Source organism: Poecilia reticulata, linkage group LG9 (assembly GCF_000633615.1).
Source record: "Poecilia reticulata strain Guanapo linkage group LG9, Guppy_female_1.0+MT, whole genome shotgun sequence".
NCBI classification, from domain to species: Eukaryota; Metazoa; Chordata; class Actinopteri; order Cyprinodontiformes; family Poeciliidae; genus Poecilia; species Poecilia reticulata.
This window is the reverse complement of record NC_024339.1, coordinates 16,151,083-16,167,968: the sequence shown is the minus strand read 5'-3', so window position 1 is coordinate 16,167,968 and position 16,886 is coordinate 16,151,083. Positions and strand designations below refer to the sequence as shown.

The following is a 16,886-nucleotide window of genomic DNA, read 5'->3' as shown; positions in this document are numbered from 1 at the left end:
TAGTTGAAAACTTGACATACAGTAGATAATCAACTGAAGTATATCTGCAGTCCTGACTCAGCTCTTTCTTGCATTTCTTACCATAAAATACAATAATTTTACTGTTGCTATTTTTACATTCCCAGTTTCTAAAGGAACACACACCATATTCTGTAACAGTCAGGTAAGGAGACTGGACATAAAGTAGATGAAAAAGCAACCACAAAGGAAAAAACGTGGTGCATATACAGCACGAGTCAAATGGGCATATGAGTTAAGTATTGACTTCTTTCTTATATTTTACAAAATAAAAATGTTTTATTTTATGTTTATTATTCCTATTTTAAAAGTTATAAAAAAAACTTTCTGCTGAAATTTGTCATTTATATAATATGCAACAATGCTTTCACTCATTCATCTATTGACCAATAGAAAATTGAAGAATATTTTTCTTCTTGGAGGTAATACAATAATGAATAAGGGTTAGCTTAAACTTTATACATAAACCTGCTCAACTTGTAAATCAAAATTTTCTTCTCTCTTCCTTATTTGCTTATTTGCTTCAAACAGTTTCTCTGACCTTCAGCCACTTTCATCTGTGTCAAGTAGTGCCATCTCCCATTTGCATATTGTCTTTTCATAGAAATAGAAGGCAATGCAACAATAGTGTACACTTTTTGTGTGAAATAGATACTAATACCAAAAAAATAATCAAAACAGAAGTTGGGTTTTGCCAGTTTATTGTTGAAAAAGAAGCAAAGTAAAATCATACACAGCAGAAAATTAACATAATCATTCCATAAAACATGACAAATCTTTTTAAATGGTCCACAAACCAATCAGAAAAAAACTTAACAAAATTAGCATTTATGCATGTCTAAATTCCTTATCCTCCCTAATTTACTATTGTTCTTTAATTTATATCCAAACACTGCGGCTGATTTGGAAATATTTCATACTCATTTGAATGTATCTGCCCGCCCCAAAAAAATCCATCATCCTTCCTCTTTAAAGTAAACACTTGTGTTGGTTTCTCATTTCCTTTCAGTAACAAAACGCCACAGATCTATAATGGAGGTGCTGAATGCTACGAGCCAACCTGCAGCGAAACAGAAGGAATGTAAATCTGATAAATACTTCTCTTTTGTCCTTCAAACAGAAAAGAACCCCAAAACATTTTAATATGTTGCTCAACAATGAACCCAAGGAGATAACATCACAACATGGAGTGTGAAATCACACAGTACCTTCCAGACTGATAAAAGTTAGTATTCTGAAGTTTTGGTAAACAGATCGCATCGCGGTAAACATCGGCTGACACCTCAAGGTTCATGGATCTTGCTGCCGCTATTTGAAGGAAGGTAAATTTGGCACTTTTATGCTTATGTCGCCGATGTTGATGTTTTTGGGCATTTCCGGGAGGTTCATGTTCTTCACCGCTGACACTGCGCGAGCCGGTGCTCCTGCGATGCCAGCCTGCGCAAACCCAAACACATGTACACACACAAACACACACACAAGGTTTGATAAGAAACAAACCAGTGGAGCAAAAAACATTAATAGAGATAACAGCTGAACACAAGAAGACACAGGACAGAAAACACAGCTGAACGAACAACAATCATCTGCTGACAAAATGCAAAAGCACTGAGACGGACAACATATGCAAAACATACATTCAGATGCCTTTAGAGCTTTATATGCACATGCATTTTCTACTTCTAGAATGATGGACATCACAACCAGAGCCAATTAGGAGTCAACTGTGAGGACATACTGAACTAAACTACTCATTCACTGACTCTGATGTACTGAGCAGCACTGAACATCCATCAAATGGACAAAAAGGCGGCATTTGCTTGGAAAGTGAGCCCACTGGACGACTGTGGGCCGGTGGGGGTAAAAATGCAGGGAGAGAATTATGTGAAGCAGAAAAATGGATCTGGGTTTGAAGATAAATGATGCTCGGATAACCACGCAACTACAGAATGTGGGCGTCAAAGTTTTAGCCATTAATAATGCAGGGGACACTGTACCTCTAGATATGACTGCAGCTAGCATTGCTCTGCGTGAATACATTTCTGTGAGTAGAGATATTAATGTTGTGCCACGTACAAATATATAGTAACATCTCAGTAAATTAGAATATCGCCGGAGGATTTATTTACTTTAGTAATTCAATCAAAGAGTGATATTCTATTTTACTGAGTTGTACGTACAGCTACAAATTTTCTGTCTAGAAACAATATTTGAACAAAGAGCCGTGTAAACATTTATTACATCTATTATGGGAAGGTTGTTGGTCTAATAGAGATAAACTACTCTCAGGGTAAAGGAGGCGCTACACTCTAACACAGTGAATCTCAACAGGAAGCTCGACAAGGCAAATTTAGCCTCCAACAAGGTTTTCTGGAAAATCTGAACATTTAAAGAGGAAGAAGTCTCCCTTTTTCTTCGATGGCATAAAAAGACGCTTGAGAACCACTGCAGTTAGAGAACTCCAAAATAAATCTTTACTCGACAGACCCACAAATAACCAAACTGATCAGCAGTCCTGTACATTGTCTATCCGAGAAAGACACTCAAAACAAGCTTAAAAAATATCACAGGGTGAAGGAAAAGTGTGTCTGGTATGTAGATAAATTAATGTCCTCCTTCCACGAGGTTGTTTCAATAGGCTTTTTGTCTAATGGGGATTCCTTCTGTGCCAGGAATCAAGGACACTGGTGTTAGACGGGAAGACGGCCAGGTCGCTAAACGAGAGGAATGCTGATTCAGGGCAGAGGATTCAGAAATCACTATCATTGTCTTGCAGGAATTTGTTTGGAAAACCACCTCTCTTGAAAAAGATAACAGTAATCTGATTCTGTGCACAAAGTTTGAGGCTTTAGAAGAATTTAGCAGCATGCAATATTGTCTGTAAAACTGCTGCAACAATACTTCCTATCATCTACTGTTGAAAAATGTGTGCTAAACTAAGTATTTACCCTACTTAGTTTCTTTTGATCTGAGTTGGTTGTACTTAATAACTGTATTGTGTCATTATTGTATGCAGTAAATTTGGCATTACAGTAAAGTATTAACAATATTTTGATATTCATTACCTCAGTTTGAATGTGCAGAATTAATTTTGCATTTGGCTTGCTGCTGTTACACCCGGATTTTCCCAATGTTGGACAATAAAAGGACATTTCTTTTCTACTGTATTTGGTCAAGATAACAAATTTTGCTGTATGATAAATTGTTCCAGACCTTATCGCAATAAACGATACTATTGTTTGTTTGTTTTTTTGTTTTTTTAAGGTTTTATTGGCTCTAGTGGCCTTTACTTGATAGTGAATTGACAGGAAGGTGGGTAATGAGAGAAGGGGGAAGGCATGCGGAAAGGGCCGGGAATCGAACCTGTGACAGCCGCGTCAATGACTAAGACCTCCATATGTGGGTTGTGCTTACTTAACCTCTGCGCCACCACAGCACCCCAGTATTGTTGTTTTGAGACCAGTTTTTAAGTAATGTAATGGTAATGACAAAATAATAATGCAAGCACACATTCTCAAAGATCAGTAAACTTTAAATTCTAATGAACATTTAACCCTGGAACTGGAAGACATTTTATATATCCAAAATAAATAAACATAAAATGAATTTTGAAGTCTTTGTAAACAAGATTTCCCTTCAAAAAGGGCTAGTTGAGATCAAACCACCAAACTGAAGATTTCTATCATCCAGTTTTTGGTAGAAAGAGAGAAAAAAAAAGATAATCGACAAATCAGGTAAATGGAAATCATCAAGTTTGTTTTAATTTATCATGTGATTGATTTTTTTTTTTTTTGATTATTGTGACAGGCCTGCTTGTAACCTCAACCTTCGTCTGAAAGCTATAGATGTCTTCGTTTTGATCCCACTGAAGCTGCCACTGATTCCAGCAGCAGAGAAACACCTGAACATGCAGGACATTAAGTCCTAAGGACCAGGATAGAGCAACACTAGTTTAAATGACGCCTTTCTTGGAGTGTAGAGGTACAAGACTGAAGCATTTTGACTCTACCCTGCTGTCAAAGTGCTTTGTTCTTAGTTGTAGAGATAAAATTGAGGCATTTCTGGGTCTGTCGTGAAAGATTCCTACTGTATGTTAGTGACGTCAGTTTACAGTTAGATGAAGGGCCATGTGGAGAGGGTCAAAGGGGACGTAAAAAATTCAGTTAAGGTTACAGTGTTTGGTTGTAAATTTAGCAGTACCTGTGTCTACCTGTCCTGCCTGGTAGACTGAAAGATAAAGGTCTGTAAAGAGAGAGAAGAATGGAAAGAACTGGACAGGGTCAGGAAAAAGAGGAATGAGGAATGTTAAAGCAGATTAAAGTAATTACAGTTTTTCTCCACAGATAGTGATAGGACCTATAGTACACCACATCTGGAATCAGAAGAAATATCAACCTTGGTCCAGTTATTTTTACTTGGATCTTAATGAAAACAAAATAGAGCATTTGGTATTTAGCTTTCACCAAATTGGAGGAAGGACAGCTTCATCCTTGTTTGCCAGACGCTGACCTTTAAACGAACAGAGTCAGATTGAATTAGCATCAGTGCATGAAAACCTCTGTGGTCTACGATAGGTCCAGAAAGGAAAAGACAGAGCAGCTCTCGATGTCAGACCAGTAAAAGACTGCTTACAAACTGCCAATCGAACAAAAAAATATCTGTCAGGTTAAAAGCAAACAATGAAACTCATATTAATGTAAAAAAAATATATATATATAGACTAAATTAAGACTTTTGATTAATACTCAAAAAGCAGCCATCCAGCATTCTTTATCTTTGTCAACTAAAATGAGAAATTTTTCTTAGTTGTATTTAGTGCAATTAACCTTTTAGACATTTAATAAATCCTGCAAACCAAATGGAAAAAATAATGATCTAACTGAATTGCCTCTGGCTGTTTCGTTTCATTTTTCCATCAAGCAAAGGATTATTTACTGGCCGAAGCTGAAAAAAAAACAATGCACTTTAACAGGGACACTCGATTGGAGAGGAAATTTTTACACAAAGAGCGTCTAAAAACTGACATTTTCCTGAAGTAACACACCAGATATTGTAAACCAAACTTGAATGACATGAGATTTACCTGTGACAGATTCTGCAGATTCACTGGATAGTGGTACTCTTAGTGCAAAAGCAGCAGGCGCATGAATATCTTTAATAATGTGTGTTTTAAGGTATAGACCATGTCTCACCCCGATCAACATTGAGAAGCAGTGAAGCGGAAGGAGAAGGCTGAAGAGAGCACAAACACTCTGGTAAAGGTCGGGAGCATCCACAGAAAGTCGCTGGAGAGGAAGCATGCAGGGTGCAGCATACACACATGCCTGCATACTGTACACAACGCCTCAGAGAAGTGTGGAGGCAGAGGCAAGTCGGCCAGCAGGCAGGCAGGGAGGCGCTCACCTCAGATTTCTCCATCTTGTTCTGGGCGTCCACCTGCGTGATGATTTCGTTCATGTTGGTCTCCAGGACCATCCCACCCATCACCATCTCTGCCAGAATGTGGTGGACCTGAAGCAGGAGAGATCCAGAGCAACTTCAATATTAAAATATTAAAACTCAAAGACAAACTGCTTACCTCTGTCCAATTGCGTCTGTTTCTTGACTACACAAGAAACAGATGTACAATCTAAAAATCCAAAAAAAATAAAAATAAAATAAAATAAAAGATGTACAGACACATTCACAGAGTTACAGTAAACACATCAGTTCCCAAAGCTCAAACAAAGTAAGATCTGCTCCTGGAAATGGACTGGTGAGCCAACGGCATTTCTCTGATCGATGCCTGGCTCGATTACTGGTACAAAAACCAGTAAAAAGTTCCCAATTTGGTTTCCATATGACAGCAAACTGAAGTCTTTTGTAAAAATACTAGAGAAAGCCCCCATCTGTGGCTGCACACTGCTGGTCAGCTGGTTGAAAGAGGGCTAATGCACTTCACTCTCCTGCAAACAAATCTGGCATCTTGAAAGTAGATCCTGAAAGATCAGCAACAAAATATTTCTCCTGTCCTGAAAGCACCTGGTAATTTGACACAAGAGAAGCAAACAGAACTTGCTGTAACGCCTGTCTGATGGTTGTTGCAAATTTCTTGAATCCAACATGTTTTGTGACTCATCTGTAATGTAACCCATTGTTGCTTTGCTACAATAAAGAATACAAACATAGTTTGAGCAGATGGCGATGTACATGCAGAGGTTAAATATATCTGAAATGCATCGGCTGTGTCCTTATTATGCAGTTTGGCTGCGGCACACTGAAGACGGCAGCAGCTGGGAGTCAAACAGAGGGTAAGTCCTGATGCAAGCAGCACTGTGTTTGTAGCAGCATGTAATGGTGGACAACAAAGGGTGTGTGTTTCTTTTGTTATTGTGCCAGTACATCACAGAGCTCAGGTGTGTAGACTACCGATAACACTGAATTTGCACAATCTGATATATATTTTTACTTCAATCAATGTGATTTCTTCTTAAGTGAATCTGTTACAAGGAACAGTTTGTAACAGTCGTAATTGTGTAGTATCTCTTTAAGACATTCTAGTATCTCAGATGACGTCATGTATGCGTCGCTGTTTCTTTTTAGAGAACGTCTGAGAAACCTGCTACAGTTGGATRCTGTAMCAGTCGTTACAAATTGTTACAATAMCKGGACTGAGACGGACATATAACTCTCTTACGTTGGTGACGTTACGGGTTGCTTTGAACTCTGCTTATTTCATGTGTGAATGTGTAGCAGCCGTTCRACMGGGYTWGTAAGGTTGGTGAAGAGCGTTTTATTAAAGGACAACACTGTGGAATTCTCAGTACCAGTGTAGTTGTGAGTTTCTAACCGTCCAGTCAAGTCTACCGCCTCTTCTCCTCCCTTAAACACAACCTGAAGCGTTACAAGTTCTTATTGTTAAAGAAGGGCATGCTTCACCAGGTTCCTCTCTGATTCAGTCAGATCTTGTTAGCTTTACAGTCATTCTACGTCTTTTCAGAGCCCCTTTGTGAAAAAATATATTTTTTAAAATCTTTTTCTACCACGTTTGTGGCAAACAGCCCTATTTAGACTGTGAGAGGAGGATAACTCTGACTTGACAATAAAGGCTTAGACTCGGGTGTGTTTTGTTCAACCTGTAGTTCAAGCAAAAAGAACTACAGGTTCTTTTTGCTTGTACACTGCATATACTAGTCAGTGTTTAAAATCCTTCAAGTTTGTAAAATGTTCAAGAGAAACCCAGAATCAAGTCAGTCAAATCAGGTAACATTCAATGTTTCAAAAAGGTACAATACTAAAATATCACTTAATGTGAAGATGAATAGTCTACTGCATCCAAAGTATGTGCTTTTAATAATTAAACATCTGCTGCACTAAGGTTTTATGTTGAACTGTTGTTTCTTTAAGATATCTAGTTTACCTTAAGCGACCAAGTGTAACTAGGATATGTGATGTCAAAAGTATCCTTTCTAGGGGTGCAACAGTAGACAAAAGTCACAGTTCGGTACGTTTTCGGTTCGCTTCATTTCAAGAGAAACAAATAAAAAGTGGCCTTCATTCAGCTGACCCCTACATGACCTCTTACAGCCTATTTAGTGACATAAGCAAGTTCTTATGACAAAAGTCTATTTGGGATTTGTCAAAAAAATTTACAAAACCATCATACACCCTTTTCTTTTACACATAAAAGGTGTATATTTTTGCAAGGCATTGTGTTTTCTGGATCTAATAAAGCACACAAAGCCTTTAATTATCTTTAAATTATTAATAACATGAAATACCATATATTATATAAAATTAGCTAATCTAACTGTAATCAACCAATGAACTCATTACATCACATCTAATCAGCAGTATGTTCTGGTTTTAGGTTGTTTTTAGGAAGTTGGTTGTAATAAAATCATCAGATGTTGTGTAACATGTTCCAACATGTTCATCAGACAAGCATGGCACGATAAATCGGGCCATAATCACTAACATTATTACAACAGTATCATAAATAATCATGATAAGTTTTGAACAAACAGAATCATAAACATTACATAATGGAATGACAAACTCTTACCTTGTCTACATGAAAAATTAAGTCAAGCTCACAGACATTCTCAAAGCATTTGTCCAGCGTTTCCACGAAAACCTGAAATTATCGTAAAAACAAGCTAAGAAACACTCTAACAGCAAACCAACAAACAGTAACCAATAGTGTCAAATCTGCAGGGTTTTACCTGGATCAAGTCTAAAATTCCTAATTCACTCTCTGATGAGTCGACACAAAACACGAAGTACAACGTGGCGTAGTGTCTGTAGATCAGCTTGTAGTCCGATCCTCCAATCAACCTGAAATGCAAAGAACAAAAAGTAAATAAAGAAAAACTTGAGTTGCACTAATCATGTTTTTCTGGCCAACAACAATCCAAGTCTGGATTGGTAAAAACTGGAATCAGCAGCTACATTTTTTAAGCATTAAAACACACAACTAATTAGATCCAGGTAGTACTGATTGACTGATGCATTTTGATCAATACTTTGTTAAAACTTTATGAAAACACATTTCCAGAAATTAATCTCGACTCCTTTTGGTCTTCTTGACATCAACGCCAATAGGTTAAACATTTCTAGGACATGCACTTTGGCCTGAGCTTGACCCAATAAAACCTGCAGAAACAAACATGTTATGACAGACAAAACAGAAGGTGAAACGCAACAGGATGTTTTCTGCTATAAAGGTACAGATAGGGAACCATATACTCTAAAAACAGAAGATACGAGAAGCAGCGAGTCTGATGAAGGGTTTGATAAATAAATTTTAAAAAATCTGTTGCTGCATTTCTGCTGCCACAGGAAATGTTGCAACCCTTACAAAACCTGTGCAATAACTCAACTGGCTGCTAATACAGAGACTTTTGGAGTACTTTTACAAATCTATTATTATGACCAGTTAAACATTTTGCAGTGAAGTCCTTCACTTTATTGTTTCACACTTATCAATCAAATGAGCAGCAGGACATCAAGAGAGGAAATGCGTACAAACACTCTGCAGCCACTCGTTACTGAATAATGAATTACACTTGCAAGAGACCTGATGTGCAGATGGATGTCGTAGCATTGAGACACTCGTTGCAAACGGTTTCAGTCACATGTAGGTCATTACTTACAATCCACCTTCTAGGAAATTGCAGACGTTTTCGTCTCTTTTCGAGACCAAGTGGAAAGTTTCCCTGATGATCTGTTGCTCTGTGTCTTCATTCTGCACAGAGAATAAGGAGAGACGTTCAACAAAGAATAATAATTTCTGGTCTTTAATTTTTAATTTCTTTTTTTTTTAATGGAACACAGATGAAAACATACACTGTAGGTTAATTGATTAAGTCATGTTCCTAACCTTTGCTTGATTTTTAACTGAGCTGAGAAAAAGCCAATAAATCATATAATAGTGCTCAATGCATTTATGGGCTGAAAATGGTGGGAGTTTTTACTGCTGGGGAAATTAATGAATGGAGATTTTTGTTTCCTACCTGTTGATCTGATATTTTTTTTTTTTTTTTTTAAATCATCCGATTCTGAACTCTTTCCGACTGATAGGTGCATTTCTAATAAAGAGGAGATAAATAACATGTTGAAAGGCAGAGCTGTTGGACAAATAAGTCCTCAAACATTTCTTTTAAATACTCCTAAATCAGCAAAAAGTGATTTACACATGCCAATAGTACACAGAGGTCACAAGGAAGAGAGTTTGAACCATGTCAGAGTTATGTCACATGTTCTCCAGGGGAGAAAATGTTGTAAGTAAAACAACATATTTTTAAGGCGTTTGAAGTTACACAGATTTGTGACTAAACATTGTTTTACTGAAAGTCCTACAGCAAAAGGGGGGAAAAGAAAAACTCTAAATCTCCTACAGTGAGGCAGTGTTACCAAAGGGAGCAAATAACTTTCTGGGGGGCCCAAACGGATCAGTGAGTTCAAGGAGAAAGGAGACGGCGAATACCCGGCGTGCTGGGGGCAAAAAACTGGTCATGTGACCCGCAGCATGGGACCAGCAGCCTTAACCGTACTTACAGTTTAATTATCCAAACAAGAGCAGCAGTGAGAGACTGAAAATGACAAGCTTCTGAATTTTTCATCATGATGTTCAGTGATTTATAAAACTCTGATTCAAAGTGAAACATTCTGCTCCCTCCGCCTTTATGGTCAACATAACAAAGGGCGTCTAAAATAAATCTTGCATGGGAAATTTTAAAGAAATACAAGTTTTTTATTTGAGTATGTTTATTCAGGTGCCCCAAATAAACATGTAAAGTAACAACAGCTTAAAATAAAAATCACATTTTCTGCAGTTATTAGCAGCCTTAACACAAAAACACAGTTCATGCCTTTTGTAATTTATAGACTTATAATTGTATAAGTTGATCCTAAATGAAAGTTAAATAACTTTCATTTAGGACTTCCCATTTCCCTGGGATATAAACATGATGTGACACACACAGACCCATTCCTAGGAGAGCAATAAGCGAAAAAGAAAAAGAAAATCGTCAAAGGTCACGGTGGGAGAACTGCATCCAAGACGACCTGGAGGAGAACAAATCTAAATAACTCATGCTTATATTTACCGTGGGAGCCAAATACAGTGGAAAGAACTGTGTGGATTTTGCTCAAAAAAAAAAAAAATGCAGCAAGGAATAAGACGTTAATGCAGGAGGAAATGTAATTAGAGCTCTTTAGAAATGTTGTGGACTCTAATGGACCTTTAATTGCTAGAGTGCATTCTAATAAAGTGCTTTATACTCTTATGTTGTTTAGAAATAATAACTAGACTGTGTAGCCAAACAGTAAGCATAGACATATTTTAAATAAAGTCGCTTTACTTTCATGTTCAAACAGACATTTGCTCGTCATTTGAAAAGACTATCACACACAGGCGACATCCAGTGTGAAGCAAAATCATCTATATTTATACTAAACCCCCAGTATGAATGTGGCCTGTTTATTTGCATTCTCTGTATCCTCTGACATTCAACAAACACGCATCATTCATGACTTTTCCATCAACTCATTTCAGCCACAGCAGCAACCTCAGCCCCTCCCCTTTACAGATAATAAAGATAGTTCTCTCAGCTCACAGCGGCCCACACAGTGTGTGAAATAAAAGCTCCTGCAGACGGTAAGCCAACACCTTGGCTTGCAGAATAACAGATGGTGTCTACACAGCCTTCTTGTAATCCAATCAGTCGCAACTGATCCTCCTCAAATGTGTACCAATTGATGTCTGCCTCAATAAACAGGTTAAATATGAGGTGGAGAATTAATAGGACGCCTTATTTTATTTTTAAACAAAGGCTGTCAATGATTTGGTCAATAGCAGAAAAGAGTCAATTAGTCTTTTGCAAAGCTGCTGATATATATATATATATATTTTTTTTTTTTTTTTTGCAGATGTGTGTCTGTAGTTTTCCTCCTCCCTGCTGACAAACATCAGGGACTGGACATGGACATGTCTCCAAAATTCAAGATCTTTGATTTCTAATTGGCTTTTATCAGCAAGTCATAAGAGATATTTTTATTATTTGCAATGTTATTCTTGTGACGATTTTGGAATTATGGACAATTAATCTGAGCCAGGTCTGGATGTTTTCTTTGCAGTAAACAGGCTTATATATGTAAAATAAAACAAATTTTTCATGACTGACATTGAAAAGACCAACAACATTTGTGATATTTGAAAATGTTTGTATACGATATTTGTATACATAATAAAGTAATAAAAAGATTGGGCTTATTCATGGTGAGTAGAGCACTTTGTAGCACAACATCCCTACAACATGATGCTGCCACCACCGTACTTCAGAGTTAGGATGGTTTCCCTAAAGCTTGCTGGTCATTACTGCTAAACATTTAAATTTTATTTCCATCAAACCACAGGACATGCCTCCAAAGTACAAACCACCATAGCCTGCCTTTTAATTACTTTTTTTTTTGCAGTTTCATTTATGTGCCAATCTTTAAATATGGCTCAAAACTTAAATAAGATTATAACCCATTCTGAATCTTAAGCATGTCTGAAAGTATTTTGGAGCAAAAGACAAAAATAAATGACCAAAAACAGTTTAACATGTTTAACATCAAACAGACCAATATGAACATACAGCTGTGGAAAAAATAAAGAGACCACTTAAAATGCTAAGTTTCTCTGATTTTACTTTTTATAGGTTTGCGTAAAATCAACATTGTTCTTTTATTTTATTTTATGAACTACTAACAGCATGTCTCCAAAGCCCCAAGCAGAAATTTAGTATTTATTTGCATAATACAAGAAATGGTCAAAATAACAACAACAAAAAAACATTTCAGACCTTCCAGAAAACAAGTTCATTTAGAAACAATACTAATGTTTCAACTCAGAAATCAATATTTGGTGGAATAACCAGGAAGTATTCAATGGGGCTCAGTGCAGTGGGCTCTTAATTTTTTTTCCAGAGGTGTATATATTAAAAACACATTAGAAACACATAATAATAATAATAATAATAATAATAATAATAATAATAATAATAATAATAATAATAATAATAATAAACTTAAAAGTGTATGATCAAAGTTGCTGATTTTTGTTGAATGGGCTACTAGGGCCACACAGGCCACCTTGCCATCAAGAACCGCCACTGATGTGATGTACAAATCCAATTAAGAGGAGATGTCAGCACTGCCTGCTCTGCAAAGACCATTACATAACCTGACCATTTTATATTTTAGTTTTACCAACAGAGCAGGTACGTACCAAACCCTCAGAGGAAATAAAGGCCGGAGTTCAACACGAGTTACTCACAAGGGCGTCATTAAAGTCATGTGACACAAACACTGAACTCACATCAGCCACACAGCTGGATGTTCACATGAAACCAGCATAAAACTGGGAGCAACCTTCTCTCCTCAGGCTGAATGAGAGAGCCTCGTTTTGGATTGCACATCTTTAATTATTCAGTATTTTCTTTAAAGGGCATCGTGGAGTAGACGTCTATATAACTGAAAAAAAAACAATAAACACACATGCTTCCTATCAGACAGGAAGCTTTCAGCAGTGGCAGAAATGTGTCCAGACCACTGATTTCATTAGAAAGTGTCATGTTTTTAATTATTAATTGGCTTTTTTTTTTTTCATAATTAGCTCGCGGCGGAAAGTGGAAGTAAACACCAAAAGTGGCTGAAAGAGCCTGTTTTTACTCACATAATGTTCGTAGAATTTAGAAAGCCTCGGTTTGCCGTGGTTGTTGAATATTAGAATGGCTTTAATCATGATTGTAGCTGAAGGGGGGAGGCGGAGAGCGCGGCGGCTTCAGCCTCTACTTGACTGGGTTCTGTCGGATCCGGAACAAGCCGGACCTGACTGGGTTTCAGGGCTTAAAATCCCGTCTGGATCTGTTGGTTTTCAGCTTCACCGTGCTGCTACTTCTCCATCGTCCCTGCACGGAAATATTCCACGTCAAGAGAAGCAGTCATACGCCTCTTCTTGCTACGGAAGCCGAGATGGATTAAAACTCTTGTTTTCTTTTTTTTAGTTCAATTCCTTTTCGGGTGCGTGACGCCAGAATTATCCACACGGGGGCGCAGCGGAACACAAACTGTAAACACTCATTAGTTGAGCTGGTTTTCAATAAGAAAATATAAACCTGAATCATAAACTCTGATACGTGTGTTTGTTTGTTTTTTTATATATATTTAAAAAGTGTTTATTTCATTATTTTTATTATTATTATTTCAGGGTCAAATCAAAAGTGATCAAAAGTGACCTTTTAGAAAACATTTTTAAATGTATAGATTAAATATTGAGAGCCTATTATACAGTTAGGACATTAAAATCAATCAATCCATGCATCCATTTCAGGTTGATTCATTTCAAGTAAAACGCTCAAGTTAACACAGTTAGGGGAAAATTGTATTTTATTTTAACTTTAGTTGGGTGAATTCCCAAAGAGTTGTTACCTGAAATGTTGCCTTTTAGTATATGATCAATTTAAGGTTGCACATTTTTGTTTAGTTTCTTAATGCCATAACTTTTTAATACAGTTTAATACTGCATATAGAATTTTCTAAGCCTAATACTTTTTGTCTCCTTGTATTGCTCATTTTTATTACTTTTTAAGCTCAAACAAATGTGCAAAATATGTCATGTGGCAGTCAGGTATAAGGACTAGATGGATCATCTCGAGTTGAGCAGATGGATCCATGAAGCATCATCTAGTTAAGGACAAATTGCTCCCCTGCTGTGGTCAACATAAACATACAATGGAGAAGGGTGCCGATTGGAGAGCTGTTTAGGACCCTCCAAATGATGAGGATCAGCAATCAGTGCACTGGCAGAGAAGAAATCAGAAAATAAAGCAAAGGGAGAAAGAGTATGGAGTTCTTAAAATCTAATATATTAAAAAGATTTCCCTTCTGAATGTGCTTGGAAAAAATAGCAACATGTGAGAGTAATTTGTTTAGCTCTTTATGAAGTGAGGTGAGTAGTTTCTTTAAAAATCTCCAGATTTTCTGAAAACCATGTAACTTAGATTAATACTGCACACGTAACAAAACAATGTTGAGCAAACTCCAAATAAATAGCAATAAAACTGGGTGAGGGCAAAAGCTTAACAACTTCAGTTGGAGGTCAGGGGTAAATGGAAAAACTTATTTTGAGTTGATGCACACATGGTGTGTCTCCACAAAGGCAATATAAGACAAAAAGACCTGCAGTATATGGATACAATCCAGAATTTACACAGGTGACTTTACACATGGCTGTAAGAGTTAAAATAGAAATTCTTTCAGGAGGTCAGTTGGGATATTTTTGAAAATATGGGAGTTCATATAATCAGCACAAGCCTGTTTGCTACAAATGGAAACTGGTATTATCTATTGTCTTAACTGAAGATCCTATTGTTACTGAATGTTGTTTTTTTTGTTTTGGAGATTCCATTCAAACATTTATTATTTATTTTTGTAACATGAATGTAAACCCAGTCTGCAAACGGACTTTAAGGGAATCTAAACTGGCTAACTTTGTTAGCATATGTGAGTTGATAGTTGCAGAACTTTTAAAAGAGGAGATCCTACGCAAATGCCTCAAATGTTTAAACTGTTCTACGTTAAAAAAAAGAGGAAAAAAAAGAGGGGATACTTCCTGTAAATTGAGCACAATCTCAAAGAATGAACAAAAACGTGTTTTTGTGAAGAGTTAAAAACCTTTTACTGAAGTGGAGCCTGAACCTTTGAAAGCTTACCAAAGATTTATCTGTAGTAGACCCAAAACCAGTTGAACAGTTTCATTTGAGCCACCTACAAATCACTGACATGACTTTATAGGCGCAGGTAGTTCTCGCTGCAGGCTCTAAGGCCCCACATGCGCTACAACCAGTGGGGGGAGCTGCACAACATCTGGGACTGATGATGTGGCAGCTGTTCCTGAAACTTGGCTCAAGCCCCCATTCAAAGAAAGTTCTCCACATTTCATGCTGCCTGTAAACATGGAGGGATGCCAGGGAGGATTTTTCCTCTGACACAGTGCCACATGTCAGATGACTGAAAACAGTCATCTGAATCCACCCACTGCCATTCAACAATTATTTAAAAATAAAAAATATTTGAGTGAACTGTTTGAATAGGTTTTAGACTAAAAACTGAAATTGCTTTCAAATCAGCATTGATGTGATATTCTGCATTTCTTGGGAGCAACATGCAGAAAGCAAACTGTGTACACTTTGTCTTCACCACACACCGACCATAATTACCCGCTTCGTTTAATTCTTTTTTTTTTTCTTTATATTTGGCAGGAGAGGGAAAGAGTTTATTCCACCTGTAGAGAAAGTTTAAGATGAAGTTACATAAACTCAGGCAGCTCCAACAGCATGCCAGACATGATGGAAAAAAACTACTTGCAGGACAATGTGAACATAGCCGGACAAGTTAAAACACGAAGGAGACGGTTGAGTTGCAGAGGAATATGGATGCAGAAAATATCTGTGACTTGATGCTTTTTGTGAAACGTGTGAGAAGTCAACCCATAACCAAATGTATCCAAATGATTCACTGAGGCTTTTTGAATAACTTGATTTTTTTTTCTTTCCCCCTCATGAGAAAATAATTAGTAATTTCCAGCGTATCTTACACCCATTGAGGTTTTATTTCTTTTTTTTTACATTTTGATGCACTACAAGCAGTCTTGACTTTGACTGTGCCATTATAATAAAAGAACATGCTGTCAGATTTAAACTTTTTCAAAATCCCTGTGTTTGGGACATTTTAGGGTTGTTTTGGTATGTGAGGCTCCGCCCGGTCCAAACTCTTATGCAGCCTCCAATTCTTCAGTATTTCCCTTCAACCAGCTGAGCTGTCCCTTGTACAGAAAAAAGTATTCCCACAGCATGACAGCGCCACCACTATGTTTCACATAAAATCACAATAACATAAATTCACATTTGCGGCTGGAAGGTGAAAAACCTCAAGCCTCATTCTGTGGAGAAACAACACCCAGTTTGTTACTTCTCAGCCTTTTTTCCCACGTTTATCTCCTCCTCCCCCTCTTGTTTGTGAGTCTGTTCTCTGAAAACACCTTGGACAGTGAGTTTGTTGACTGTGTGATGAGAGGCTGCACAAACACAGGGTGCAAAGCCTATTGTTGGAGGAATGCCTGGCTGAGAGCAAGAGAGCAAGAGAGAGATAAAAGCGGGGTGGAGGGTGTGTTTGTGACAACGTGGTGGAATTGGACTCATGGATTAGCTCAAGCTGGAAACGTGAGGAAAAAGTATTAGATTGGTTTTTAAAAAAATAGCAAAGCTTATTTTTTGCGATAAGGGATTTCTAAGAAAGGTGCACCTGGTTATTTTCAAAATACTCTGACATGCACTAATGGA

The 16,886-nt window shown here is 37.2% G+C and overlaps 1 protein-coding gene across 3 annotated transcripts; it reads right to left on the bottom strand.

The window, feature by feature from the left end:
• Positions 1-702: 702 nt before the first annotated feature.
• ap3s1 (adaptor related protein complex 3 subunit sigma 1) lies at positions 703-13,523 on the bottom strand. 3 transcript variants are annotated; one of them, XM_008418240.2, is made up of 7 exons: positions 13,220-13,523; positions 9,153-9,244; positions 8,223-8,334; positions 8,063-8,134; positions 5,422-5,529; positions 4,219-4,260; positions 1,369-1,455 (listed from the first exon to the last, which is right to left on the bottom strand). In XM_008418240.2, exons 1-6 carry the CDS (start codon positions 13,286-13,288, stop codon positions 4,225-4,227), a joined length of 489 nt encoding a protein of 162 aa, XP_008416462.1. In that variant the 5' UTR covers positions 13,289-13,523; the 3' UTR covers positions 1,369-1,455; positions 4,219-4,224. The 3 variants fall into 3 exon arrangements, with proteins under 3 accessions (XP_008416461.1, XP_008416462.1, XP_017162381.1); XM_017306892.1 differs by lacking the exon at positions 1,369-1,455 and adding an exon at positions 1,456-1,473; XM_008418239.2 differs by lacking the exon at positions 4,219-4,260 and having other exon boundaries at positions 703-1,455; positions 13,220-13,521.
• Between the last annotated feature and the right edge of the window lie 3,363 nt (positions 13,524-16,886).

Bases quoted from the DNA above. Each gene is read 5' to 3' on its own strand.
- ap3s1 (XM_008418239.2), bottom strand. From the start codon at position 13,288: ATGATTAAAGCCATTCTAATATTCAACAACCACGGCAAACCGAGGCTT. The intron at 8,335-9,152 runs GTAAGTAATGAC...TTTGCATTTCAG, and splicing joins AATTTCCTAGAAGGTGGATT to GTTGATTGGAGGATCGGACT. The intron at 1,456-5,421 runs GTGAGCGCCTCC...GGGTTTGCGCAG, and splicing joins ACAAGATGGAGAAATCTGAG to GCTGGCATCGCAGGAGCACC.